General features: G+C 50.8%; 10 protein-coding genes across 10 annotated transcripts; 2 read left to right on the top strand and 8 right to left on the bottom strand.

Moving 5' to 3' along the window:
• Window positions 1-406: 406 nt before the first annotated feature.
• On the bottom strand, window positions 407-1,940 carry MIND_00266600 (uncharacterized protein; the record flags this gene model as incomplete). Its single annotated transcript, XM_037359541.1, has 2 exons — window positions 407-1,874; window positions 1,930-1,940. 2 exons carry the CDS (start codon window positions 1,938-1,940, stop codon window positions 407-409), a joined length of 1,479 nt encoding a protein of 492 aa, XP_037224636.1.
• A 1,449-nt stretch (window positions 1,941-3,389) lies between these two features.
• On the bottom strand, window positions 3,390-4,918 carry MIND_00266500 (tRNA-specific 2-thiouridylase MnmA; the record flags this gene model as incomplete). Its single annotated transcript, XM_037359540.1, has 8 exons — window positions 3,390-3,531; window positions 3,577-3,723; window positions 3,770-3,953; window positions 3,997-4,263; window positions 4,316-4,389; window positions 4,438-4,535; window positions 4,581-4,783; window positions 4,831-4,918. 8 exons carry the CDS (start codon window positions 4,916-4,918, stop codon window positions 3,390-3,392), a joined length of 1,203 nt encoding a protein of 400 aa, XP_037224635.1.
• Window positions 4,919-8,496: 3,578 nt separating this feature from the next.
• On the top strand, window positions 8,497-9,734 carry MIND_00266300 (NFACT-R-1 domain-containing protein; the record flags this gene model as incomplete). Its single annotated transcript, XM_037359539.1, has 7 exons — window positions 8,497-8,595; window positions 8,634-8,796; window positions 8,892-9,065; window positions 9,128-9,180; window positions 9,234-9,284; window positions 9,331-9,525; window positions 9,576-9,734. The coding sequence occupies 7 exons, from the start codon at window positions 8,497-8,499 to the stop codon at window positions 9,732-9,734; spliced, it is 894 nt and encodes a 297-aa protein (XP_037224634.1).
• Window positions 9,735-12,230: 2,496 nt separating this feature from the next.
• Window positions 12,231-15,888, bottom strand: MIND_00266200 (OPT oligopeptide transporter; the record flags this gene model as incomplete). The annotated part of the gene is made up of 25 exons (XM_037359538.1): window positions 12,231-12,268; window positions 12,316-12,423; window positions 12,477-12,613; window positions 12,661-12,804; window positions 12,853-12,976; window positions 13,033-13,050; window positions 13,101-13,157; window positions 13,202-13,238; window positions 13,289-13,302; window positions 13,349-13,415; window positions 13,460-13,640; window positions 13,692-13,714; window positions 13,768-13,965; window positions 14,017-14,064; window positions 14,113-14,283; window positions 14,333-14,372; window positions 14,417-14,486; window positions 14,578-14,750; window positions 14,796-14,925; window positions 14,982-15,019; window positions 15,068-15,201; window positions 15,251-15,268; window positions 15,318-15,422; window positions 15,474-15,496; window positions 15,549-15,888. 25 exons carry the CDS (start codon window positions 15,886-15,888, stop codon window positions 12,231-12,233), a joined length of 2,436 nt encoding a protein of 811 aa, XP_037224633.1.
• A 619-nt stretch (window positions 15,889-16,507) lies between these two features.
• On the bottom strand, window positions 16,508-17,969 carry MIND_00266100 (AAA domain-containing protein; the record flags this gene model as incomplete). The annotated part of the gene is made up of 9 exons (XM_037359537.1): window positions 17,937-17,969; window positions 17,824-17,889; window positions 17,668-17,778; window positions 17,430-17,622; window positions 17,200-17,381; window positions 17,017-17,153; window positions 16,726-16,969; window positions 16,600-16,677; window positions 16,508-16,546 (listed from the first exon to the last, which is right to left on the bottom strand). The coding sequence occupies exons 1-9, from the start codon at window positions 17,955-17,957 to the stop codon at window positions 16,508-16,510; spliced, it is 1,071 nt and encodes a 356-aa protein (XP_037224632.1). The 5' UTR covers window positions 17,958-17,969.
• A 63-nt stretch (window positions 17,970-18,032) lies between these two features.
• On the top strand, window positions 18,033-18,996 carry MIND_00266000 (uncharacterized protein; the record flags this gene model as incomplete). Its single annotated transcript, XM_037359536.1, has 2 exons — window positions 18,033-18,528; window positions 18,578-18,996. The coding sequence occupies 2 exons, from the start codon at window positions 18,033-18,035 to the stop codon at window positions 18,994-18,996; spliced, it is 915 nt and encodes a 304-aa protein (XP_037224631.1).
• Window positions 18,997-18,998: 2 nt separating this feature from the next.
• MIND_00265900 (DUF202 domain-containing protein) lies at window positions 18,999-19,929 on the bottom strand (the record flags this gene model as incomplete). Its single annotated transcript, XM_037359535.1, has 6 exons — window positions 18,999-19,077; window positions 19,132-19,141; window positions 19,194-19,265; window positions 19,311-19,377; window positions 19,422-19,549; window positions 19,602-19,929. The coding sequence occupies 6 exons, from the start codon at window positions 19,927-19,929 to the stop codon at window positions 18,999-19,001; spliced, it is 684 nt and encodes a 227-aa protein (XP_037224630.1).
• Window positions 19,930-20,060: 131 nt separating this feature from the next.
• MIND_00265800 (Protein kinase domain-containing protein) lies at window positions 20,061-21,418 on the bottom strand (the record flags this gene model as incomplete). The annotated part of the gene is made up of 4 exons (XM_037359534.1): window positions 20,061-20,808; window positions 20,859-20,896; window positions 20,947-21,231; window positions 21,281-21,418. The coding sequence occupies 4 exons, from the start codon at window positions 21,416-21,418 to the stop codon at window positions 20,061-20,063; spliced, it is 1,209 nt and encodes a 402-aa protein (XP_037224629.1).
• A 512-nt stretch (window positions 21,419-21,930) lies between these two features.
• MIND_00265700 (Protein kinase domain-containing protein) lies at window positions 21,931-23,238 on the bottom strand (the record flags this gene model as incomplete). Its single annotated transcript, XM_037359533.1, has 2 exons — window positions 21,931-22,890; window positions 22,942-23,238. 2 exons carry the CDS (start codon window positions 23,236-23,238, stop codon window positions 21,931-21,933), a joined length of 1,257 nt encoding a protein of 418 aa, XP_037224628.1.
• Window positions 23,239-24,691: 1,453 nt separating this feature from the next.
• On the bottom strand, window positions 24,692-27,186 carry MIND_00265600 (uncharacterized protein; the record flags this gene model as incomplete). The annotated part of the gene is made up of 13 exons (XM_037359532.1): window positions 24,692-24,836; window positions 24,891-25,051; window positions 25,103-25,345; window positions 25,399-25,513; window positions 25,559-25,604; window positions 25,657-25,872; window positions 25,928-25,977; window positions 26,140-26,185; window positions 26,236-26,539; window positions 26,589-26,831; window positions 26,880-26,994; window positions 27,047-27,092; window positions 27,147-27,186. The coding sequence occupies 13 exons, from the start codon at window positions 27,184-27,186 to the stop codon at window positions 24,692-24,694; spliced, it is 1,770 nt and encodes a 589-aa protein (XP_037224627.1).
• Between the last annotated feature and the right edge of the window lie 436 nt (window positions 27,187-27,622).

Raw genomic sequence — 27,622 nt, 5'->3', positions numbered from 1 at the left:
TTCTTCTTCAGACCCCGATGGTGCCAGTGTTAGAGGAGGAGATTGGATCATGTGACGCTACTTAGTTGACCTGTAGCACTTTTCACAATTACTTACCCATATCCCTGAAAAGCTAATTGGGTGTTGGAGATCAGGTTGGAAAATTCTCATGGTGAAGCAAGGGCATACTAGTAATATTTCAATGTCAATGCGGAGTTGTAAGCTCCCGAAGCTCACAACTCCAAATTGGAACATATTTTTCTCTTCCTTCAAGTTCCGTCTCACCGGCAGTTCCGCTATCCGTTACCAAGTCCTTTCAGTCAGGTGTCAGCCAGCGATGACCAGTGCATACTGAAAATTTCCTTCCAAAGATCTAGAATGGTATGTAAAACGTGAAGCTAACTAACACTTCGTGATATCACTCAATTCAGGCAAATTTACGAAGGTCTTGGTCAACCAAAAACGTCTCCCATACCGAATTAGGCAACATTATTGAAACGCTTGCTCCATCTTGGTACCACGGGCCACCAGACTCCATGCGCGGCCTGGCTTCCATGACCTGCACGATTCCTTCGAGGGCAGGCATGACTGAATGCACAAACCGCGGCCGACCGGCGCCGAAATCAACCTCGTATACGCCCAGTCTTAGCCAGGATGTTACGATCATGTTGCGGCTCCCGATAAAGCCCGCCCACATCCTGCGAGCATCGATATCAAAGGCCATCTCGTGTAAGAGCGCAGAAACGCGAATGGGCGTGAACCACGTGACCGTTTCGCGTAAGTGATGGGCGAGTTCTGCGAGACTTGATTCTCCTGTCGCAGTCGCGCGAGCAAGGACGATTGGCGAGCCCAGCGCTTCCCGGAGTGGGCGAACAAGTCGTTCGCGCACACCCAGGGAAAGATTCAAGTGGAAATTTTCGCCCTGCTTAGGCTGATGGGCGCGTATCAAGACCGACCAAACGTGGGCTTGGAGAGCGTCGAAACGACTGATTACTTGGCCTGGAACACTCGCTGCTTGCCAGATGCGAAATATTTCAGCTGCACTGAAGTGCAAGATGTAGTTGCTGATTGGTTGGGTATGGTCCCATTCCGCCCAGGGAAGTGGGGGGCCGTAGGTAAAATCAACACCCGCTTTGATGTACAGAGGAATACGGGTCGAGTCGAGCATGAATTCGGGACAATCATCGCTCGAAGCCCACCAGTCGTAACGATGGATGGGAAGCTCTCGGGCTCTCCGAAGCACATTTGAGTCTGCGCTTTCGGCGTCGATGTCACCTGCAGCAGCATTGTCGACGTCAGATGGCACAAAATGCCGAGTAATTGCGGGAGTCGGGAGGTTTTGCGTGATAGCACGGTGCATTTCTGCCCAATCTTTGACGAATGTGGTCAGTGTTTGAGCATCGGCCATGGGATGAGACGATTTGAGAGCAATTGCAATCCCGCCACAGGCGAATTTTGTTACTTGGACGACGAGAGCGGGGAGGCCCATAACATCTCCATTCGCTAGAGCAGGCGATTGGGGGAGGAGGTTTAGAGCAGCAAGGGATGTCGCGTTCCAAGCTGTGGGGGTGGATGTGCGTTCCTCGACGGAAGGAAATACTGAATCAACCTCTTCAGCAGTATTTGCCACTACAAATTCGACCCCAGGGTCATTGGATGTCCCGTAAACGACCTCGAGACGACGGGAGCGAGTCGTATGCCCAGAGGAAGGATTGTATTTGGTGCAACGAATTTGGCCCGCCCATTGCGGATAAACGTCAAGGGTCTTGATGAGTGCCGTCTGGAGAGAAGTCGAATCCAGTGAGCTTGGGCCGTTATATACCCACACTGCGGCCGTGGCAGAAAAATTGCCGACACTGGAGTCGAGAATCGATAATGGAGTGCATTTGGCAGGTCTATGGAGGTCAGGAAACAAGCGACAGGCTTGTTCTACGATAGCTGGATGCATACGGAAACTCCATCGATGAAGCTACTTATAAGCAGTTTTCGCGAGTCAACCCGGAGGCGAAGGAGGAAATGATTTGATTACATCATGTCAATGATCGCCTCCTAAGTATGCACTGAACTCGACCAGAACGTTGAACACCGATGTTCCACACAATCGTACTCTTAGCGGGGTTTTCGTCTTCTATGGCTGTCAACGCTGCGTGCACATACTCAATCTGCAGCAATGGACTCTACCACTTCGTAATCTATTCAAACCAGCCAATCTCAGAGCTACCGGCGTACAAGAGGAGCTGTGGCTCGTTCGTTCTGGGTAGTTACGACTCAGATCTCGTCATGGTCCCAGCTCCTGCTGTAAAATGCATCCGGGTCCATCGCACTCCTGAGCAACTGAAAATTCGCTATCTGGCGTATATTCGTAAGACAGTCGAACGCCTGCCATCTCATCATACGCTGTTTCTTCCTCTGCTGGCCCCATGCGACGGGGGGCTCATAAACCTTGGCCAAGGCGTCAGCATTTCGCTGGCTGAACTAGTCCTTCCACTCTCCTCCTTAGACTCCCGAAATGTGAAACTGTGGATGCCAGAGTGTAATGACCCATGTTGGACAAGGCCAGGATTGCCGTGGACAGTCCTTGACGAGAACCCTCCGATTCACGACCGCTTACGACAAGCAGAACCGCTCAACATTGCGCCGTTTATCTTGCCAAAGGCTGTCGACGAGGCTCCACCATTTTTCAAGTACAACAAGGGAGACCTCCAGTGTGCCGAGCGACAGGTCGCCGAGCTAGCATCGATATTAGCCACCATTGATCCATCAAAACTGGACCATCTCTCTGACCACTTGTGTTATGCCCTTCGTCAAATCCGGATTGTGCCGACTTACGACGTTCCCTACTCAATGCGGCTACATCGACTGCGAGAGCTGGAAGATGTCAACCGGATTGGCGACATCCTTGCCCACCGCCTCAACTGCTTCATGACCATTCATGTTCTCTCCCGCTACATATTTAACACCCCTCCACACACTCTTGATGTCACAGGCAGGAATCCACGAGGCGCATATTGGTACTGGCTCGAAGCTATTTGCGCAACACCTGGCAAATATTTCCACGAATTCCTCGAAACTACCCAAATACCGTTGCCCGTTCTCAGCAATCTGGTTGGCTCTCGAGGGCTGTTCTTCGATGGATATGCAAGCTGGCAGCGTTCATTATTCTTGCTTGCAGCCAATTGGGCGATTGCGGGACGCCCGCCGGTGACTATGGAAAGTCTGGCCAGTGCAAAATTATGGAGAATTGCTGCATTCGCTCCGGACGTTCTGCAGTTGGTTCAGGTTGTAGCACAGGCTTGCAAGAGAAGAGAAGAGCGCGGAGAGAAGGATGATCATGACGAGGTTTCTCTGGAGGATTGCTTGTTGTTCAAGTAAGATGTGATATTGTACTTGCTGAGATATCGATCCAACCATTACTCTACACTGTTGGTGGCAGAGATAGTCCCACACCCAAGACACCAATCGCCATCCCAAAGACCAGCGACCTGGCCTGGGGCGACGCCTTTCAAAGGCTCATCGAGTTCAATAAGTAGATCCGACGCTTTGCCTCCGATGCTATAGATTGCGAAAAAGTAGGAGGTGAAAGAAAATGAGACTCACCTTCGAGCAGTACACAACACTGGCGCCATTTTGTGCCGTATTTGAACGACAAGTTTGACGCCGTCATTGAGTTGATCTGGAGGCGAGTCTCGCCATATCCACGCGAAGCCTTTCACTTGTAAGTTGCGGACATTGAGGTTGGGCTCGCTGCCGAGACGTTAGGTACAGGTTTATTGGTCGAAAAAATACGCACTGTGCTGGGCCGACAAAGATAGTATTGGACTCAATATCCTTGGAGACAACATAGAGCTTCTCGGGTCGTCCCGGCAAACGAATATTCTCTCCAATGGTGAAACTCCAGAGACCTTGGTGCTCGGTCAGCGTCTGGTTTGTCGAAACGAGTTTCACGGGGCCCGGAGAAGGCCGTATATATGATGCTAAAAAGTTGAGAAAAGCACGGTCGTGAGAGGGGCAACATACATATAAAGTCTTTGAAGTCCGTCCTCTTTTTCTCGCCAATAAAGCAAAGACCCATGCTTTCTGGTCGTTCGAGGACACTCTCCGGCATCACTCCATCGTGTGCTATCCCCTTTACTCTATCCTTGGTAATTTCACCCAGTGGGAATAGCGCTTGTCTGAGCCCACTCTCTGGGATAGAGGCGAGGTAGTATGTCTGGTCTTTTCTCGGGTCGAGCGAACGAACGAGTCGCGGTCGTGATTGATGCCAGTCTTTTCGCGCATAATGTCCTACCACAACTATGAAAAAAAAGTCGCGGAAAGTTGCAACCAGGGAACGCACCAGTTGCGAGCCAGGGTGGCTTACTGTTGTTATGGGAAGGTAAATGGTTGAGCAATGCACCGAATTTGATCTCCCTGAGAGCATGAGTTAATTGGCAGAAGCTCAGCCACATAAATCAATACCTGTTGCACCAAACATCAGGATTTGGCGTTACCCCGTCTTCCCAATCTCGCAACGCTGGCTCGAAAACCCGAGTCCAGTATTCTTTAGACAAGTCAACCTATGCGCTCAGCGGAGCCAATGGTAGGCAGCGCAAAGAACACACCATTTGGCACGGTATATCGTACGCCCTGCACACCTTCTGGACGTCGTCCCAGTCTTTCTCCCATTCGCAGCCTTTCTCCGAGGTCCCATATTCGTCGCGGGTGTCCCAGTTCCGCATGAATATAGCGGACAGGTCAAAGTCTTGCGCGGCCAAGAGTTTCGCAGAGACTGAGGAATCGATACCACCAGACATTCCGAGAACAACTACCGCGGTTTATTGAAGCGATCAAGAATAATTGCTGGGTAGATACCTCTGTCGCCTCTCTGAGGGATCGCAGAAGAGCTATAGGCGCGACTGAGAGCGCGTTTAAGAGCAGCTCGAGCGCAAAGCATCGTCATCGTTGGGAAGAAGGAAATTTAATTGATTACGTATGCAATTACGAGATCTCTTCTTTCTCAAAGGCAACGGCTGAGCTTAGCCACTTCAAACGAATTCTCCATTTTACACGATCCTATGTAGTACCTGACAGGATAATATCTTTTGAATTCAACAGCCTCGCTTTACCCAGACAGACTTGGATACGGAAGGTCACGGAATCCCAATACGCAGTACAAACATCCTCTCGAACACGGCCTGGATGCTGGGGTGGTTCGGGTTGGGTTCGGGAGAATGAGTTTTACTGGCTCTGTGCAATATTCCGAGGTCACGTAAAAGTACGTGACCCGATTTATCCCCATGTCCCGGAGGATCTTGATGCCCTCTACACTCAGACTTTGAACCGGGGTTACCGCGGCCTGGAACACAATGGCGTGGTCGGGTTCGACCAGGTAGAGGCTGTCGAAGCTCCAATCCTTTCTGGCAGTCGGTTGATAGTACGTGTTGAGCAACGGGTTTGTGTTGCTTGGTTGCAGCATTCTTGGGGCATCGATTGCTGTGAATGGAGGGGGATTGGCGTCGGTCGTGAGTACAATGCCATCGCCAGTGACGGATAATTGGAAGGGAGACAGGCATGTTTCGACGTAGATGGTTTTTGCATCGGAATCGAGTTGAACATTTTTGGGGTGCTCCAGTGATGAAAGCGCCCAGTTGCCACCTCTGCATAGAACAGAATGGAAAAGGTCGTCAAAGATGCTTCCAGCAACAGCCCGGCAACCAGTGGTAAGGGCCCTGACGGTTTTCTTGAACATTGTTATTCTCACGTCCGCCATTGAGACGGTCGCCATACGGTCCAGTAACAATGCTGCTATATATGGTGTCGGTGGGCAGATTTCGTAGAGGGAGCGGTTCTCATCCGAAGTGGGGAACGCGGAGAGCAAGACACCAGAGTAACCACTTGGAATGTTCAATCCATATATACCCCAGTGTAACGCATTATAAATGCGAGATTCGTGAAGGGCATTCACAGCCATTGAGACTCCAGAAGCGAATCTGTTAGGTTCCGCAGCCTCAGCATAAGCATAGCATGCCGATCCACCAAATTTGTTGAAGAATTCGACAAGCGCGGCTTCGGTCGCATAACAGTAGGGGTGTAGAAAGCGACTACAATTTGTGAGTAATATACATATTCAACTTACACTTTGGTAGCTTACGCGGCTAAGATGTCTTGAACGGTAAAGGGCTTGAGCACACATTTGATTATGCCACCCCCTGACGGGGTCGAGTTCTTGAAGCGCTCCTCACATAGAGAAGCAGCCTGTACGATGAAAAGCTGGCTGCGTTTGATCACCGGAGGCAGACTGGGGAGATCCTCCGACGTGTCGACCAAAATCCACGCGTTGCGGGGAAGATTTTCGCTGAGATCCAAGCCAGAACTAAGGGGTCCCATCTGGCCCATGTGGCCGTCACGAAAAACGAGAGCGTGCGTCGACGAATGGATGAAAACAGTCGGTAGGCCTGCTGCTACTCTCAAGAGGAAGATTGTCGTGAGGAATAGGGATTTTCCTAATGGTTTCAAGTTAGTCGTATAATTGAGGAATGAAGTCAAAGGTCATCACCTATTCCAGGATAACCAGTCAGCACCAGAATCGAGGAGGTCAATGCGAGATGATGTGTAGATGGGTCTTCGAAGGGATTGAAGAATGTATCTCGTTTAGCTGTCAGCGCTGACTGGACCTTGATCTCGAAATATTCAGCATTTGGCATTGTCTGATTGATATCCGTCCTCCTCGAGTTGCTAACGATAACGCTCAGCAAGAACACTAGCAAGTAAAAGGAAGACTTACAATTGTTCCTGGTGAGCCAGTCTTCGCTTTATGCATGCTAAAATGCCTTCCAACACGTCCCCATATTCTTCTCGCCACAAGATTGACATGTCGTAGAGTTCGAGGTTGGTGGTCGCCATCTCATCAGGCGCAGGGAATACCCAAATGCTTGATGGGACGTTGGGGACTAGTTCCTCGTTGACTCGCGGCGATAATCGTTCCACCTTGCACAAAATTGGGTGAGACGGTGCCCATGGGGTCACGAGTGGTTTGACACGCTGGTCGAAAGGCCAGGGAAGCGTTGTGGTGTTCATGTGGTCCCCTAACGTGTCTGAGGTAACATGGTTCGTGACCGTTTTTCAGATTTTGGCGTATGTCGCGGTTCGACCAAGGATAAATGCTTAGTAGATACCTCTTTCGCCTCTCTGAGGGATCGCAGAGGAGCAATAGGCGCGACTGAGAGCGCGTTTAAGAGCAGCTCGAACGCAAAGCATCGTCGACGTTAAGAAGAAGAAATTTTATGTAATTGATGATTTGTTTCCTAACCAGGAAGCTCCAGGAAGTACAACCACTGTTAGCTGGAACCGTTGTACAGCGGACAATCCTCCAACGAAATCCCATCCTTCTCTTCCTCTTCGCGCTCTTCCCTGCTCTGACAAGCCTCTGCCACCACTTGAACTAACTGCAAAACATCTGGCGCAAATGCAGCAACTCTCCATAACTGCGCACTAGCCAAACTTTCCACACTCACTGGTGGACGTCCTGCCTTTGCCCAGTGTATCGCAAGCACAAACAGCGGTTCCTGCCAGACGGCATATCCATCTGAGAACAATCCTAAAGTTCCCACCAGTCTTTTGAGCACAGGTAACGGTATTTGAGTCGTTTCAAGGAATTCTTTGTAATAATGTCCTTCCCAAGGTGACACACATGAAGCTTCTAGCCAGTGCCAATAAAAGCCTTCCAGATTCCCGTCAGCAAGGCTGAAGAGGTATAGCGGAGTGCCGAAGATGTAGTGCGAGAGAACATAAACGTTCATGAAGCAGTTGAGGCGGTGGGCAAGGATGTCCCCGACCCTGTTGACATCTCCCAGGTCTCGGATTCTATGGAGGTGCATTGAGCGGGGAATCTCGTGCGTTGGCATGCTGCGGATATGACGAACGGCATAGCACAGGTAATCAGAAGGGTGGTCCAGTTTTGATGGCTCAAGGGTGGCAATAAGCGCCTCCAGGTCGGCGGCCAGTCGCTTGGCAGTTTGGAGGTCTACATTGCAGTACTTGAAATATGGCGGGGCCTCGTCGAAAAGCTTTGGGAGGATGAAAGGCGAGATGTTAAGCGGTTCTGCTTGTCGCAAACGATCGTGAATCGGAGACACCTTGTCGAGAACTGTCCATGGCAACCCTGGCCTTCTCCAGCATGGATCATCGCATTCTGGCATCCACAACTTCACGTTGCGAGAAGAGGAAAGTGCAAGTGCAAGTTCAGCCAACGAAATACTGACGCCTTCACCCAGATGCACGAGTCCGGCGTCGCAAGGGGCTAGCAGAGGAAGAAAGAGGGTTTGATCGTCTCGCACAAGCGCAACCGTTTTTCGCACATACGCCAAATACCGACTCTTCAGCTGTTCCGGAGAGCGATGGACTCTGACGCTTTTGTCACCAGGAGCTGGGATCATGACGAGGTCGGACTCGTAACTACCCAACACAAACGAGGAGCACCACTTCTTGTATAATGGTAGCTCTGAAATTGGCTGGTTTGAATAGATAAAGAAGTGGTTGATGGCCCGGTCTCCCAATAGGCACGCGCATGCGGCCCCGACAGCCATTGACGGGGCGGATGACGCCAGAAGGACGATTGTGTGGAACATCGCTGGTCGGGTTAGGAGGCGTGGAGGCTGTGTTTGATTTCTCGTTAGATTAGCTGTGATAAGATAATCAGCCACGCTTTCCTCACGACCACATGGTTCTATTCTTCACTTCAACCGGTTGGTGCCCTTGGGTTGCTCTCCGTCGATCTTCATGGTAATCCAGCACATGCGACGCCCATCACGATCTATATGGGCAAAGACAAAGTCGAAAGTCTGTATCGATGGCCATTCTCTCCTTCGGCACGATTTGACTCGAACCCACTGCTCCTCCCCCTCACCATACGCATATACTCACAAGCCGTGTAGACGAAGACCTGATCAAATACGCTCTGACGACAGACATTTGGTTCCACGTTGACAAGCTCTCCTCCGCTCACGTTTACCTCCGTCTCCCCGAAGACGGCTCCATGTCATGGGAAGCAATACCCATGCCGCTGCTGACAGATTGCGCGCAGCTCGTCAAGGCGAACTCCATAGAGGGTGCGTTTAGCACTTTACTTCTATCAAGGCTCGTAAAAGGACATCCATTCCGCACCAAACAGGTAACAAGAAAGACAATCTAACGATTATATATACCCCCGCGGATAATCTCAAGGTCTCCGCATATCATTTCCCTTGGACTCGTCTTAATCAAGCTGCGCTACCTAGAAAACGGGCGACATGGCTGTCGGCCAAGTCTCGTTCCACAACGACAAACGGGTGAGTGCAGACCTCTCCAGAAAGCCCCAGCTAACTTTGCTCCCAGGTCAAACGGGGTATGTTCACGCTTGCTCAGACGGCTATTCTGCCAACTCGCACAGTCCACGTCGCCACACGCGAAAACCCGATTGTGAACCGGTTGAACAAGACAAAAGTCGAGCGGGTCGTTGACCACGAGCAAGATCGGGTTGACCGGTTGAAACGGGAGGGTGCCGCACGTCGAGCAGCTGCCAATGAGAAGGTCAGTTTTAGTTTTTGAAGTGTTGTTTGATTATATTGAAAGTTGTGTAGAAAAAAGCTGATGCGGAGCTGGCAAAGATGCGAGAGGAGGAGAAAAACGCACGCTCATACGATACGCTGTTCGAGCAGCAAGAGAACGAATACGAGGACGAGGACGAGGAGCGGGATAAGGGCAAATCGGTAAGGGAGTTAGAGGATGACTTCATGTGATGCTTGGATAATTCGCGCGTTTACGGTTCAATTATGCCTGCAAAATTTCAACTTGAACAGGAGGCAAACAGGAAGTAATGGATACACGTTGTTAGCCTGAAAACAGATGGAATACGAACCTATAGCGGGGCCAGTAGCGCCCTGAGCCATGTTTTCCCATAGTCCGCCCATCCTAGGTTCTAATAGGCCCACCCAATCATCCGTATCGGAAAGCTCCGAGACTTTCCGGTTGATTTCTTCGAGTCTCGTATTTGAGAGTATTCGAGGCAACTTGATTCCTAAACTTTTGGGTGTACACATTCGAAATCGTGATTTGTCTCGCAGGTAGACGTTGGGCAGCAAGCCAGACCGAGGACCCATTGTCACGATAGAGTCGGAAACGGGATTCTTTTCTCCAGCATTGGCGCCAGCGGGACTGAGCGGGTGAACTTCGTCTGCATGAGTGTTGAGAAACAAGAATGAACTTGAAGTGAATTGATGACATCATTCTACGACTTGCTCTCGACTTCCTTGATTCAACTGCTCCTGGTCCCATTCTAGCTCCCTAAGTCCTCCAAGCCTAGAAGCCATCCAACTTCCTCCAACGGAAATCACCACGGCAGGAACCCGCAGCGCTCTACAATTCTGGGAGTCCGACCTGCACATGTGCAATGCTCATGTTCACTGATGGCTGGTCTAGAGGCACTCAAAAGGCAATTTTGTTCACCGACATTCAACTCACGACTATCGCTGTACTCGGCGGCGAGTCTGTCTCAGCCGGTCTGCATTGACATTTCTATTTGAAGACCGACCACGGGACGCGTTCTTCAACTCGAGCGAGCGGGACGCCAGCATAACCAAAACAAAAATGTGAAGAGCTTGCATAAAAAGCCAGAAAATCAACGGCGATAGCCAGAGTCTCGCACCTGCAGTCTCTAGCTACAGCTTCCAGTCTCCAAGCATCTCAACATAATGAAGCTCTCCATCGCTTTGTTCGCTCTGCTCCCGCTCGTTTATGGAGCGGTCGTTCCAGCCCCCGCTACCCAAGGCAACGTGTGAGTTTTCTTCCATCACTAACAAGGTTACTATATCAACAACAGGTTCATGTGCGTTGACGCCAACTTCAAGGGCGCTTGCACCGTCGCCCACGGCGCCAGTGGCCAGTGCGTCGGGGTACCCAGTGGCTTCAACGACGTGGTTTCTTCTTTCGGGCCTGATTCCGGCCAGGACTGCTTCATCTTCGAGTAAGGCACGATTCTGATCACATCGGACTCCATCAGTGATGTTCGTGATCCGCAGGAACATCGACTGCTCTGGTGCTGAGCTCGGACCGATCCGCAGCCCCGGCATCGCAGACCTCAGCACCGCTGGCTTCAATGACGAGATGTCTGCCTTCAAGTGCGATTATGATTTTTTCGTGCTAGACCAATGATATGAATGATTTTTTCAGATGCTTCTTTGGCTGAACCTGGAGCCCGCGAAATAGACACAAGGATTAGTTGATCAATATTGGTGTTGTTTTGTGAATTGAAATCGAAGTTGAGTTACAACCATCTTGTTCTCCCAGCAGTACATTCTACTTCTGCCTCAAACCTTCACGCTCGAAATTACGACATCAAGCTTGACCACGTCTGGGGGACTCGCCAGGAGCACATCCGCATTCGCAAACAGCGCCTTTGCAACTTCGCCGCCCAAGTGCTGTGCCCTTCCCGCCTCTCCCTCGAAGAAATCGACGATCGCAAACTTGGGCTCGGGCCCAGGGAACTCGATGGCATACCAGAGCGGAGTGAAGTCCTCCGCCTCAACAAGCGGGACGGCGCCAGTGAGGAAACTGCGCAGTGTGGCTACCTGGTCGGCTTTCGGCGTGAGCAATACCCGGAGCCCGACTGTTGCGTTGCTGCCCGGGACAACTTTGTTCGCCAAGATGGTGGCCTGCATGATCTCCGGTCCGGATGCGAGCAACGTCGGTGCATTGGCGCCGAGTGCTTCAGCGACCTTGCCAGACAAGTGAGCTGAGCGCCCAGATTCCGCGCGGAACGTATCGAAAACAGCAAACGTGTCCGAGTCAGCGTATTTCAGCCCATACCACTTGAGTAATGTCAGACTTTGCAACTTGTCAATGCGAGCGAGTGAATTGCCTGAATAGTGTCTGGCTCGCTGTCGACGACGATCCCCGCGCCTGCTTTCAAGAACGCGGTGACATCATCAATCTTATCGGCCTTGGCAGCGAGGGGCACGAAAAGGGCAAGAGAAACTGTAACACCAAGGTCAGTTGTAACTCTCTTCGCCGTCAGTGAATAATCTACCGTTGCTGGAGGGCATTTGCAGAGTGGTATGGGTGAAAGCAGCAGAACAGGCTCCTTATTAACTGAATCTAACACCGCGTCGCCCGGTAGACGACCTGACTCAGATCAGAAGCATGCTTAGTGAAGGACTTTCAAACACCGTGTAACCGCCGTGGCCTCCTGACAGTTCAAATCAACGCTATTATTGTCCCTACAGCGATAACTATGTGCCCTAGGGGCTCGGTACCACAGCACAACGGTCGTAATTCCCTATGGTAGGATGAGTAAAGCAACAGCTTCTTCCAACGAAATCGAACCGTTTTGATTCGCGCCCCACCATTGTGGGAACAAGTGGGAATTTCCGGAAGCGCCTTGGACAGCGAATGAGAGAATGAAGACCATCACCTGCGTGCCGCCATCGAGCGCTATCGAACATGTGAGAAGGAAAGAAAAATGGCATGCGATGGCATTGACGCACCAGCGGCAAGAACATAGTTGTATTTCGTGAACCAACGCGGGTAGCGAGTGCGAAGCCACCATTGCGATAAATACGCAATTACGAAGTAGGACGAGACGGAAGAGTTGATACCTACGCATAGCCAGCCGATATAATAACTGCATGTCTCCGTCACAATTGGGACAAGGGTTCACAGACCACATACCAAATGACCGGAGTGTACAGGTAGTCGGTCCGGAGTTTGGGGAAGTAGCGGTAAGCGATCCAGAATGGGACCGGAACAGCAAGTCCCACAACGTAAGCCCACGCAACCCACTCGTAGCGTTGATTTAGAGCGAAAAGTTGATGACTGATGAACAGGTCAGCGAGATAAGATATAGATCAGTAGATCGATGACCTCAATCCACCCCAAGCGATCGCCTGAGAGTTATACTGCTGTGGCTGTTGGCCGGACCAAATATTGGTCCCTTCCACAGAGAGCAGGATCGGTCGCTGAGCGTCGATGATGGAGTTCATGAGCACTATTGTCGTGAAACTAGGTAAGTTGGCCGCGAACGTAAAGCGCAAGTCATCGCACCAAAATTGAGGACGGCACCTATGTGCCAAGTCAGCATGGTATAATTGGGTATGCGCGAGACAATGTACCAAAGAGGGTGCCGAGAATTTGAGCAGTAAATGCGGCGCGAGGGGGGAGTTTCGTATCTGAAGCCAGATTAGACAACGACAGGCTTCTCACAGTTCCGCACATTGGGCGATCTTCAAGTCTCGAAGCAGAAGCTGAGCCTAAGAAGCAGATCAGGAAAGCAAAATTAACTCCGCATCAACGAACAAACCTGGATGACGGAGTCTAACGAGAGATGAGAGGTTGGACAGCGAGCGTTCGAAAAACTCACTGTAGCTGAACAACACGAAGTACATGTTCGCCACAGGCTTTCCAGGATGAATAAACCCGCCAATCATCTGCGGACAGTTGGAATTGGGTTGAGTCGTCTACAAATGCATACCTGGACGAAAGGCTGTATGATGAACTGCAACCCCGTAATAGCATAAAGCGCGCCAAAGAAGATGATGGAGATGGTTCCGAGAAGAAGCGAAACCAGCAGTCCCCACCAAGGCAGCGTCGAGTCAGTCTTGTAGATCAAAACAAGCGCGATGATGATTGAGATGAGCAGGGTCACGAAGTACCTGTGAATAGCGCTGATCAAAATCGCCTAAAGCTCCAGGAATTGCACCTACCAACTGTTTGGCGCATCGGGATACTGGTTCAATGTTAGTCACTACTCTTCTGATTCTGAATCGAAAACTACTCAACCTTTAACATCTCCCGATAATGCGGATCGACGGTGTCGTCGTCTTTGCTAGGAACGTTGCGCATCCCATCCTCCTGCCAGAACCGCCAATTGAACGTAGCCCAGGAAGCTTTTAGAGCCGATGGTGTCGCCCAGCTCCATGCCGCTCTCAGGTCACTCCGGTTCCACAGGAGAAGATGGGTGAAAGTCGCAGCCATGCCCTGCAGGATTAAGCACTAGCCTTGATACAATTTGGAAACGAAGAGACTGACGAGATTGGTCACCAGAAGTTGAACAACCCATGTTGAGGCGTAGAAAGGCTGTTAATATTAGTGAACGAGAGTTACTTTCTATTACGAAGAGCGCACTAAGCCTTGCTGAGCAAGTAACGTTGGATCAACCTCCAGGTTTTCATCAAGGATCAACAGTTGGTCATAAAGGGATCCATTGGCATAAAACAGCTCTTGAGACAACTGAAAATATTCAGTGATCACCTCGACACCACTGTGGAATAGATTTACGAATGGGAATGTTTTGGCCTGGTGAAAGGAGTCAGTCGGGCTACAACTCTTTGGTCAAGCGGCTCACATTCCAGATATTGTTGTAGTACACGGCAACAAACACAACCCTTCATCTTGTTAGCAAAACGACGGGAACTGAAGTGTCTCTTACATGCAAAGAACATATCCAATGAAATTGGAGAACTGCGCCTTGAGTGGAATTGCCATCGGATTATAGCCTGCTTAGATAAGATGCGATAAGGGAAGATAAGATAAGCGCTCACCCCCTGACTACATCAATGGAAGCCCACGCTCTTCGACAGACACACGCACCAGATATGTATTGCCAATCGAAGCAAATGGATAGCAAGCCAAGGCCTTCATTACCGTTCGACCCACCAAAGATGCGAGTGAAATCTTGGGATCGGGGGTTCGCAAGACAAAAGATGGAAAACCCAGTGAGCAGCGGGAACATCCACTCCGGGAGAATTTCCCAGAAGAAAATTCTGATGAACATTGGCAGGGGACCAAATAGACAAAAGAAAGCATACACGGCAAATGCGATCCAGAACAACCGCTTCTTCTTGGCTGCCTCTTTAGCATCTTTGAACAGCGCATCCAACATGGAAATCAACGGAATGACGCCCGGGTAGAGCATCTTGGACGGGTATAGTAGCACATCTGCAAATAAGACATCAGCGCTTAGCGGGAGAGTGACACAGAAAATAATAGCCTACGTCTGAATAAACCACCAATCCCATAGCCCGCCAATTGACTGGCTCTCCGCTTAGCATGAATAACAAGTAGCCATGGCGTGACGCACCTGCTAAACAACAGAAATATAGAGGCTCCCGGGTTTGGCGTCAAGTTGTAGAAGAGGCGTTGGACAGCGAGGACCTCCGTGGCTAGCGCTGAGTTGGCGGCCGCAGAAGCCATTATAACGACCATCGCATTTTCCTGACCAGAAGGTTGAGTTGGAAATCTTCGAGGCAGTGAATCCAACTACTTTTTTATTCCAGGGGTGCTGTCGAAATGATTAGTTGCAACATCGTACAGATTGGCAGTATACGTACAGGGTTCAGGTAGCGCAGTGGGCCTACGGCCGGGATCATTTCCATGGCCTTGCCAATGATAAACGCAATGATAGCAAGGAACATTGTCGACACCAGCACGGTTTGCTGTACAAAGTATTCAGTAGACAGTACATACGACAACCTCTGATAACACACGGGCTTGAAGTAGTAGATTTCGGCTGGAGGGGAGAAAGAGTCAGACCCTAGTGTAGCATTCGATAGACGATTTACCCAAGACACCACCGAAGGCAGATAGACCCAAACCAAGGACGAATGCACGGACAGTCCACGGGTTCAAACTCTCATCGTCTTCCACCATGATCACATGGGTAGCAATATCCCGCTCGTCGTCAAGGACTGCGAACTCGCCTTCCGCTGGTTCATTCGCAGTCTCGATGTCGTCTCGCTTGAGACCCCCTTTCTCATCGACTGGGCTTGGGGTGTGTTTCTCGTCAGAGACACTGCTTCGCGTATCGGGACTCGTTATCGCTTGGGTGGCCATTCCAACCGCGAGAGGCACAGGCCATGCATGGGAGTTTGTGGCGCAGTTTTTATGTGCTGGCGCTTGCATGTGCCGGGTCAGCCGCGCTCCGCACTTCCCGAGTTCACGCTAATCCTGGCGTGGGCGTATGTTGGTCGTTCACTACATCACTCATTCTATTCCTGGTTATCTCAACCGTCAGAAATGTTCTTATCTCGAATGAAGGAAAAACACACACTGCGCATGCAGAGCCCTCCAAGTAAGCAGGTTCACATTCGGACCAGAGAAAATCCGCTATTTGTGCGAGAGAGCGGGAAAACGATCAAGGAACGTTTGAAATCCATGTCACGCTTTTCTGAGACCATGGCGTATAGGCTCGTATAGGTATACAGTTTATCTCTCGATGGTTGTGGGAGAACACTCGCTGAAAGAGGGATGAAATGGCGGGAGCGTGAGCGACCGGTTGTAGAGGCGGTTTTTGGTATTGGGTTGGCTAGATGCGCTGAGATCGATTGTAGTCTTGCTTTCTATTAGATAGTTACTGGGGCAACATTCCCGGCAGATTTCAAGCAGCTGAAGCTTTTTTTGGTGGTTTGGACCAGCCAGGAACATCACGGTGTCACGGCAAGTCACGTTTTCATCTGACCAACTTGAAGTAAGCTTGTAACTGCCTCTCTCAGTAATATACAAGTTATTGGTACAGTGATTTCTAGTCAAAGTCGTCCATGTCAAACTGGAAGAATGATTGCTGCAGAACTCGGTCAGAGTCAACACCAAGCGTCCAGATAACAAACCAAAAACCTTATATAAACTCATACACTTGACCACCCACGCCTCCAGATGATATATCTTCTTGCTCCCGATTCGCATGCGTACCTCCTTGAAGGAAGTGTCACAGTCAGATTTCCTCAGCTAGACATGACGCACGTAGAAAGCCGCCCAATGCATGATTTCAGGCTTCAGCGGCTCATCGACTTGCGTCACCAGAGCCTCCGCGACTGTTTTGATAATGACAGTGGGCGGTATACAGTGGCTTAGCAGTTCGTAGAACTTGGTCCTGATTTCCATGACGCGTGCTGGTGTCTGCTCAGTCACGATCAGGTTGGCGATCTTATGGCAGTATGTCTCCCAGTCGGGTTTAGCGATCGAGAGTGGCCCAGAGAGGTCCGGTCTGGGTAAATTTAGCTGAATAAAAGACCGAACTAAAAGAGTACACACGACTGCATCTTGAGCGCTTCAAGTACGAGAATTGCCTTCCGCATGTTCCCATTTGAGTCGCTCACGATCTCTTGCGCTGCTTCTGGCGGCAGGTCAAAGTAGGCCCGTTTCGCCACATGAGTGAGGACTGCAGTCATCTGTTTTATGGTCAATGGACCGTCAAACGAAGTTTTCAGCACAAACTTCGTCGGAATTGGGCGCCGGCACACGCATGAGCAGACAACGACTTTTTATCGGTGCGATGAGCTTGCTGGTACTGTTGGCGCACAGAATTACACGCATATTGGACATGTATTTTTCCATTGTTCGTCTTAACGCAGCTTGGGCATCGCGCGAAAGCGAGTCAGCTTCATTGATAATGACAACTGTCCATACCAGGTCAGATTTATCCGGCAACACCACGACAAACGTACCTTTAAACCTCTGCTTCGCATTCATATCCACCTGCTGCGTCTGCGCAATCTCCTTAAGCAGTTCTTGGATGACAACGCGGTCGTAGTTCCCCGCCTCGCTCGGGGTAATCTCAATGTGGTAGTTGCTCGTCACAAGGTTGACCTCAATTTTGCGCTTCGAGGGGGTGAGAAACACGCGTTGGTCGATTTTGAGCTAGGAGTGGGTTGGCCGGACAAGCAGGCAGTATTTTGTTCCTACCTTTTCAGCCCCTGCTCCGAACAACTGCCTTAAGGTTGCCGAAATACGCGTCTTCTTTCCGGCGCCGGATGGCCCATAGAAGAGCATATGAGGGAAGTCCCCGGAGGCAGCCTGGGGTGGTGAGTATCGCTACATACTTGAAAACACACAGCTCACAAGTGATTTTAGTCGCGTCGAGAGGTTCTTGTGGTAGTGCAGGTCATCGAGTGTGCGCGGACGAAACTGTGTATGGCTATGTGAGACTCTCGCGAAGAGGACGTGCCACCGACCTGGTCGACCCAGAGCGACATGGGTGAGTGGAAGAAGGTGACTAATGCGTGATGTCACGCGTTTTGACGCGTTTGCGTTACTTGCTCACAACCCCCATGGCTGCACCAGTACACGAAGAACAGCAGTATCTCGACCTCATCCGACGCGTCCTCGACACTGGCGCTGTCCGTGCCGATCGTACCGGGACTGGCACACTCTCGCTTTTCGCCCCGCCCTCTTTCCGCTTCTCGCTTGCAGACAACTCGCTTCCGCTTCTCACGACCAAACGCACCTTCCTGCGTGGCATTCTCGAAGAGCTGCTCTGGTTTGTCCATGGCGCGACAGACTCGAAGCTGCTCTCAGAAAAGGGTGTTAAAATCTGGGACGGCAACGGCAGCAAAGAGTTTTTGGAGAAGCGGGGGTTGGGCCACAGGAGAGAGGGCGATCTTGGCCCCGTATACGGCTTCCAGTGGAGGCATTTTGGCGCCAAATACGTTGATTGCGAAAAAGATTATACCGGCGAAGGGGTTGACCAACTGCGCGAATGTATTCGCAAGATCAAGGAGGATCCAACTGACAGAAGAATTATTCTTAGTGCGTGGAATCCAGCGGGTACGTCCACCCTCTTTTTCAAACAATCGTATAACTCACAAATGGACAGACATTCCTCAAATGGCGCTGCCCCCCTGTCATATGCTTTGTCAGTTTTATGTCCATCTCCCAGCTCCCGACGCGCCTTCCACCGAAAAGCCCAAGCTTTCGTGTCTGATGTACCAGCGCTCTGCTGATCTTGGACTCGGAATTCCCTTCAATATCGCGTCATACGCTCTCCTGACACACATGATGGCCCACGTAACAGGGACTGAAGCCAACGAGCTCATCATCCAACTGGGAGACGCGCATGTGTACCGGGACCACGTCGATGCACTCGAAATTCAACTCAAGCGCACTCCCAAGCCATTTCCTACTTTGCGCTGGGCACGGGACGACATCACCGACATTGAACAGTTCGTATATTCGGACTTCGTTGTGGAGGGATATGAATGTCATCCAACCATCGCGATGAAGATGAGCGTGTAAGTTTACAGAGGAGATGGTGAGAGGAATCGAACAAGGGAGTAATATAGATCTGCGCCAGGTATAGGGACGTTTTTGTCTCGTCTGAATGTTGTATTAGCCATGTCAAGCGTTCAATGGGAAGAAGGAAAAACTGACAAATCTTGGACTGTGAAAGACGTTCAAACATTACTTGGAAGTTGTGGGCACGAAACACATACCTCGAATCATAAAATTGGCGGCGACTGCGATGAAAAGCAATGTGCTTACTACCACAGGGCCAATAATCATATCTAGAATTCGGTGAGAGACGTGGACAGCAGACAACGAAAGCAGACCGAAATGTCCTGGATCTCGTCTTCGAATCATCGTTATCCGGTGCTGGTACAGCGCATAGCCGTATATCTAACGGTTCAGCTCAAGGACAGGACATGGAACGGACAACATACTAGTACACCAATACTTATCAGGGCATAAACATAGGCAAAAGCGCGAGCAATGGGATCTTTGGAGGCGTTGAACAGAGCCAGCGCTAATGTTCCCAGTAGAACAGCAATATTGAGCCAGGCAACCCAAGCTGCGAAGTGGTTATGAGACTTAGTAAAGCGTTGAAGTGGACATATGCTCACTCCGCTCATTTGCGAACCAAACTTTGCCCTCGACTCTGACAGCCGTTGCGATCTTCTTTGGCACACGCACATTCGGATGCACCGAAGGGTGGTTAATGGAAAGGTAGTCCCGAACAGCCGGTCTCTGGCCCTCTTCATCTGCCTCCGTTTCTGGGATGTTGTCGGCTCGAGTGTAGCGAACGGGTCGAGCAGGGAGATTGGCCAATGCAGCGGGAGAGAACGGAGAAAGAAAGTCAGACATGGCATGCAGCGACCGTCTGACCAATGAATCCGGCCGCGGCGCTGCGACAAGCGGATTTTGCGATGTTTGTGGTCGCGGAGAAGCCATAAGTATCAGCGTCACGCCGCGTAACAAACTCCAGATCTTGGGCGACAAAAAATTGGCTCTCCCCTCTAATGATACAGGATGTCATTGACTCGGAGTACCTAATACTCAGCCAACAAGATACTTACATAGTGCTACAAGTCGTCTAAAGTAACGTCGGATGGTTCAGCCTCTTTCTCTATTGGCACCACCGGGGTCTGAGTATAGAAGTCTCGTAACGACTGGCTAAGGGGGATTAAGTTTAACCGTGGACGATATGGTGGAACTGGGGGGACGCGTCGGAGTGTCCGAGTAATCTGCATGAGCAATAGGTACCAATGAAATGAATAAGTTTGACCTGGCCGTCGCAAATGCCATTGGGACAATGGATTGCATAGCGCGTTGAATCTTTCAATGACCTCTCCAATTGTTGGACGCATCGCTGGGTCTTCCTGGATCATGTCGTTTATCAGAGGCTCAAGGAAGCGGAGCGAGGGCTGCAGAACCATAATAAGCCACAGGTCGGCACAGACGGGTGGGATTAGACTGACCAACGGTACCCATTGTTTGCCCGCCCATTTAGAAAAAAGAAACTTGTGTTTCAACGTGTTGCCAAGGAAGTAGATGTCGGTGGGGAATGGGTTGCAGACCCAAGGAGGTTTGTTGTGCTCGGGAGGTGACTGGTCAAGGCCACGAATGGTAAGCTCCGCTGGTGGCCCTTCAGAGGGATCATATCGCCTCGACAAACCAAAGTCGATAACAAAGTAACGCGGCCAGCATTTAGTCCGAGTGACAACAGGAGCTCGGTGGCTATTTGTGGGGTCTTGCGTGGTGTAGATAGGATGAAAGCCAGCCGGATAGAGCAGAGTGGGGTCTTGGACGATGTTGCCCATGCTACAGTCTCTGGAAGAGATGAGTGACAAAGTTCTCGAGAATAGGTAAAATTATCATACCGGTGAGCAACAAAGTTTTCGTGCATGAATTCAATCCCCTTCTCGCGATCAAGAGGTGTCCACAAGGTTTGAGCTAACACATACATACCTCGAAAATCTGCCGAAAGGCGTCGACGACCTCACCCACAGTTTCAAACAGAGGTTGCGCCATACGGATTAAACGAGGCATGACGATGATTTTTAAGTCGGCGTCATCGGGGTCCTGAAGGACCTCCAGTATTGGAATGCAATGATTCCTTGGGTCTTCAGAAAGTGGCGGGGACGAAAAAAGACAGGCTATCTCCACTTCGTGTGGGTGAACACGCGTTGAAACAGCCTTGAGCATAACTAGACGCCCGTCAGAGATACGAGTAACGTCCATTATGGTGGGGCGCTGTTCGCAGAATTAGCATGTCAACACAGTACAGTAAACCAGATCCTACTATGTGGGTTTCTCTTTCTGTATACCAGAAGGCATTGGGATCGGGTTCATAGTCGGGATGAAATTTGGGTCGGAGACGGTACCCTGAGTCCTCCAAGAAGATCCTTCGCGCGGCCCACCAGAGGTCCTCAGGTTGCATGTCAGTCAGGACCATTGTACTCAGTTGAATGAAGCTTGACTGACTTACGTGTCATGGCTGTTTGAGTCAACGATGATTTGATCAGTGATTCCAACAATCCAATCCAACATACTCTCGACTTCAAGTCTGCTTAAGTACATGTCAATGGAAAGGCTGACTCCGAGTGTGCTCCTAATCATAGTAATAATCACTTTTCAAATGGCCTACAAGTACTAAATGAATGTTACCATGACCCAGAAACACAGTTGTATTCTTGCGAGTCTGCAACTTGAATCAATTTGAGCACGCGTATTATGGAGCCTGCGAGCGACACTCGCTCGCCGCTCTGCGCACGGCTGGGAATGAGAGTTGAAGGCAGGTTCAAAAGTTTGTTACACAATTTCATCATTAGGCAAATTGTGCCACGGTGGTTGACGCCTACTCGTAGGATAAGTATTCCGAGTCTAGCCACGACAGTTAACAGAAAGAGCAATATTCAAAGCAGTAGCAAAGCACAACAAAGTGGGAATTTTCTACTCGACATGAGACAGTAGCACATCGTACACATCCTGGACAGACGAACGCTCGTTTGGATCAGTAGCGAGACACGACTCGACCACATCCACCAGCCACCGCGGGGTGCTTTCTCTCCAAGGCAAACACGGTCGGACCCACTGGACTTCTCGCGTGAAATCTACAGCCTCCTCAATGAGCGCCCATAGTGCAATCCCCAGATGGAACGCGTCCCGCTGTGGGGTCAGCGGAAGTTCACGAGCACGCTCGGCTATGATCAGCTCTGGCGGAGAGTAGCGTGGGGTCCAGACGGAAGGATCAGGGTAATAGTCGATGAGGCGGCATCGTCCATCGTTGCAGAGAATGACATTGTGGAGATGAAGGTCGCCCCAGAAGACGCCCTGCTGGTGTAACCACGCTACGGCAGCAGCAATATCGCGCGCCCACCCAAGTTTAACCTCCAGCGGAAACAACACTGTGTTTTCAAGTAGAGGGGGGGTTGCTTCTGGCCCAAATGGCGGTAAATCAGCGCAAGAGCACTCGTTATCCAGACGGGGGTCGGTAACGTATTCAGCCAAGTTGCCTGCGTAGTGAAAGTCCATGAGCATACCCCGGAAATTGCCTGATTCGTCTACGACTGCATGCGTAGGTCGGATTAAGTGATCGGAGTGCGGAAGCGAGGCAAAGAATTCAAGATCTTGTAGAGGATTCGAAAATTCGGTCACTCCTTTGAAAACTCTATATTTCCCCCACTCTGGGGCGATAACAGCTTTGTAAATGCCAAGGCCAGATCTGTGGTTGAAGTGGAGTCGAATCGCAGAAACGGGGAGGCGGTCGATGACGACGTTGTCGGGGAGTGTGTTTCCAACATCATGATGCTTATGATGGGTTGTTTGAAGATCCATCGAGCCATTTCGGAGTGTCTTCAGAGTCACTTCTGTCTTCCAGCCCAAAAGCGTATCGTCGATTTGTGTTAGAATCTGTCTGAAGTGAGGTGATTATTCATGCAGACTGAGAAAAATGAAAGTGACCTTCTTGGTGGTTGCCCAGTCTAAACATTGCCTCGCATCGAGCGCGCGATTTTCAGGACAGTCTTCAACATCCTTGTTGCGAGAGTAGATAATATCGATAGCTGCGCCGCTGTCCATCACAGCCCTGTCCCCATTCACAAGGATTTGAGTGGCACTCCGGAAGATATTTCCATTGTGGTCATAGTGGAACCCCGGAGTGTCGATGGAGATGGGTAGATGTCCTGTTTGGAATCTGAACCAATGCTCTGGAAGAGGCTCTCGGTTAGGGTGTGCTGTTTGCAAACGTTCTTTGAGCATGTCAAGGAGTGAAAGTAGTCGCGCTGAGTGCTCACGGCGTGCAGAGCGCTGAGCTGAGGTTGAACTTGACAAACAAATTTGGGTGATGTGACATGCGTGACGTCGACCACCAACTTGGAATCTCTTGACCTTGTGCGCCATGTAGTAGGCAACTACTAGCCTCAGCTCGGAGCAAGCGTTGAATGTCTTGTCAATTCGTAATCGTGATGTCTAGACTCTACTCTATGCTTTTAGGTGTGCAACGATAACATCTACCTTAACGATCTCCGGCGCAGCGGCCAAGAGGTCATCCGCATTGCTCTTCAGGGCCCCAACCACATTTCCCGCGGTGTGTTTTTCCCTGGCGGCATCATCCTCAAAAAAGTCGACGATGATGAACTTGGGGTCAGCCCCAGTAACCTCGAAGGCCCACCACAATGGCGTGAAGTCCTCCTGCTCGACGAGAGGAGTGGCTTCGGCCAGGAATTTCCGCACTACATCGACCTTGTCGGCTTTGGGCGTGACGACCGCGCGCAGGCCAACGGTCACGTTCTTGCCTTTCACGACTTTCGTGGAGAGAAGGTTGCCCTGGGCAATTTGTGGTGTGTTGGAGAAGAAGTTGGAGGCGTGGGCGTTCAGCGCGCCAACAACCTGGCCCGCCAAGTGCGTCTTCACGGCCGCCTCACCGCGGAAAGTGTCGAAAACAGCGAGAGTATCGGAGTCGGCGTATTTCAGCGCAATCCAGTGGACGGTGTCGGGCTCAGCAGCGGCAAGGTCAGCACCACCCTTCAAGAATTCGGAGCCTGCAGCGACCTGGCCGCTCTTGGCATCGAGGGTGACCCAAAGTGCATGAGATACTGTAAACTGAGGTCAAGAGAGAGAGGTTGGCTATCAAAATTTCTGGACGCACCGGAAGCCATTTGCGAAGTGGAGGATGTTTTGGGAGGATGGGAGGGGAAAAGTTGGCTGGGAAAGTGGGGATGGTTTACTCTCCCTTTTATCCCTCCCCATCCCTGCGTCGCCTCGGCTCCAGCCCTCATGGCCGGGTCTGTGATGTTATTCCGTGTTTCCTTGCTTCCGTCCTGGACGAATCGCAGCATAAGATGGGTGTCTGCGACACTCCGACGCGATGACGCGTAATCTGGGCACTGGCGGAAGACGCGTAACCATCTCCAGCGCTCCACAGACAATTAACCGTTTGATTCGCGCCTTCAATCGATGCGGGGTCAGATGAGTGTCTTCGACAGCCCTCCAGTTAGAACCTTCTGGATCTGCACGGGTCTGACCTCGCGGTCTTGGCCTCGTTGGACATTCAATGAGAGAAGCAGCTGGTGAAGGAGAAGCCCTTCAACTCGCCGTGTTCTGACGACCAGAACTCAAGTAAAACTCGACGGTCAATAATACAAGCCTAAATGGTAAGTACACAGATACTACAGCTAAAACCCAAATAACGCGAATACAACTCCAGTTTTGTTCAAGAAAGTGCGAGGGAGACATTACCCATATTGGGTTTCAGGACTCCGTTGGCGTCGCACGGCCCAAAAGCCCACGCGTCGCTGTGCAGGTGGTACAGGCCATAATGAATTCCCCACAGAACCGGCGCAGGCATCGGAGGGAAGCTAGTGAAATGGCAGAATGAATGAATGAATGCTAGGCGAAGGACAGTCACTTACTGAGGCGCACTCGCCTTTTCGTGCAGGGCAAGCGCGAGCGGCCCATCGACGGTCAGCGAAAAATCCCTCCGAATGGTATTCACGAATTGGGCGGCGAAGTCTTTCAGCTCTTTCTCGGTGAATGCCGCACGCATTTTGCCCGACTCGAGCGTGTCGATTTCCTAAGGATGATGTAAGCATGGCCAGCACTGCAGCAAGGCGAATATGCGAACCTCGTGCAAGTGCTCGACCAGCGCTTCGACAAATGTGTCGAGCTTCGCGATGATTTGGGCACCGTCATATCGCGCCGTCCCAGCTTTTACGGCTTTCAGATACACGTCGAGTTCGTCTAGGCCGCCGAGGAAGGCTTTGTGTTGCTCCTTATTGTCGCCCATCGAACCCGCTCCCAGTTTGGTCTCGAGGAACGGGAAAGTGAGAGTTTCCTCCATGTGGTGGTGATGATGGAGAGAATCGAACTGAGGAGAGCATTAAAAAGGCCAAATAGCTATATAGCTGAGCAAGAGCGTACAACGGCAATGCAGAAGAATACGAAGGGCTTGACTTTGTCTTGAGGAATGTCCTTAGCTTGTGTGTAGATAGCGTTTATTCCCCGGATAACCATGTTGTGGGCAATAGACATTTCTCTGTCGATCCATTAGGTTATGTAGATGGAAGCACCACACACGTACATTGCTACGTTGTCGAATACGTTTTTCCAATCACCAGCAGGTCGCGCTAGCAGTACCACGTCAACAAGATTCAACAAAACGCGGATGCATGGACATACCAACAAGAGGAAAGGGGTAAGGCATGTTGTCGCTGGTGAAGTTGAAGTCGAGGATTCCCAGTGCATTTGGACCAGCCTTTATATACTGCCAGTCAGCGCAGCGCGGCGATGCGCAGAACGGTGATGCGTGGCTCAGGGCGGCAAAACGGAGGCGCGTTTTACCTGACGGCAATCGAGCGGAACGGCCGAAGATGGACGTGCCGGCGCTGATGCCGGCTACAATTGATCGATGGCAACATGAGACACATCGCCACGACCGGTAGAAAATGACAGAGCCATTCTCTTGTTTCCTGCAAGTCCACCAAGAGGTCCAAGACACATCTATGATCCAGTCGGTATATGTACACGCAGTGAAGGACGGTCGATGGCACTCACAATTGAATTATCCAACGTCGCCAAGTCGAACCTTGTGTGAGCGAATTATAAAGACACGTTGGAAGGGTCCAGAATACTAATCGGATTCGGGTGGCTGTTCACGAAAACCTATTCATTGAGAGTCGGCTCTTTTGGACATCGAATAAAGAGAAGTCTAGATAAATTAAACTATGGGTTTGTTGCCCAAGCCGGGCTTTAAGGTACCATGAATATCACAAGGAGCGAATGCCCAAGCATCACTATGAAGGTGGAAGAAGACACGTTTTGCCAAGAATAAGACTGGAGCAGGCAACGCGGGAAAACTATGGGAAAGTAAGCTGGGAAAGTAGCCTGTGAAGTGGACTCGCTGTGGTGCCGATGCTTTGTCGTGACAGAGGAGCCCCAAAGGGAGCGTAGTAACAAGGGAAACCTCCTTGATGATGCGCTTCACGAGTTGAGCCTCAAGGTCTTTAAGATCTTTCTTCGTCAATGCCGCTCGGATTTTGCTGGATTCCAGAGTTCCAATTTCCTAACAGGTGATTGGTCAAGGGATTATCGCCATGCTAATGGAAGCATACCTCGCACAGATGCTCAACCAGCTGTTCGGTGAAGCTATCCAGCTTCTCGACAATTTTTGCACCATCATAGGCAGCTGACCCAGCCTGGACAGCCTTGATATACTCCTCAAGGTCCTCCAATCCGTCCAGGAACGCATGATGCTGTTGCACATTGTGGGCCATGGCATTTGCTCCCATTTTGGTTTCGAGAAAAGGGAATATGAGCGTCTCTTCGATATGATGGTGATGGTGAAGCATCTCAAGCTATACTCCGGATGAGAGAACCAAAGCGATGCCAGAAAGAGGACGCACGAAACAGACGCAGAAGAAAACGAATGGCTTGACTTGTGCTTCCCCAATTCCTTTGGCCTGTGTGTAGATTGCGTTCACCCCACGGATGAACGAGTTATGCGCAATCGTCATTTCACTGTTGGATAGAGTTTGAACCTCGATGACCAGGCGGCCGCAGGTGCACTTACATGGCTTGATTGTCGAAGACATCTTTGTGGTCGCCTGGAGGAAGTGCTGGAGTAAATGTCAGACGCATACGGTGGGCTGCAAAAAGTGGTGTCAGCGCACCAATGAGAGGGAATGGGTAAGGCATTTCAGGTGGTTGCAACCTGCAAGTTGAGGTTCAACGGCGCTCAAACCGCCACTTATAAGCGGATGGCGGTGATGCGAGAGGCTCCTCCGGCGCTCACATCCGTCTACGTTTGGTCGCAATGTCGAGGTGTGCAAGACATTCCGGGACGCTGGAGAGAGGTGGAGAGCAAAAGACCAGATGTCACGGTCACAGCCAGACTCAGAAAAACAGGTCGAACGACGGCAGTGTTTATCTGTGCCTTGAACACGTTTTACTCTCATGTCTCTGCATGGAAACGAGTTTAATAGTTCAGAGCATAGGCCGGTCTCTTCGCCCTCGCTCATCAGCGTTGCAGCCTATTTTTAAACTGTTCGGTGGTCCGATTCAGAAACTGCTCAAGCCTCAGAGTGAAGGCTTCACTTTTCAAACGCCGCTACAACTCATTTCTCTTCGCGCTTGCTTCGCGCTGCAG

Source organism: Mycena indigotica, assembly GCF_014461135.1.
Source record: "Mycena indigotica strain 171206Taipei chromosome Unknown Mind.scaff0002, whole genome shotgun sequence".
Lineage (NCBI taxonomy): Eukaryota > Fungi > Basidiomycota > Agaricomycetes > Agaricales > Mycenaceae > Mycena > Mycena indigotica.
Note: the sequence above shows the minus strand (reverse complement) of the source record. Positions and strands in the feature narration are given on the sequence as shown.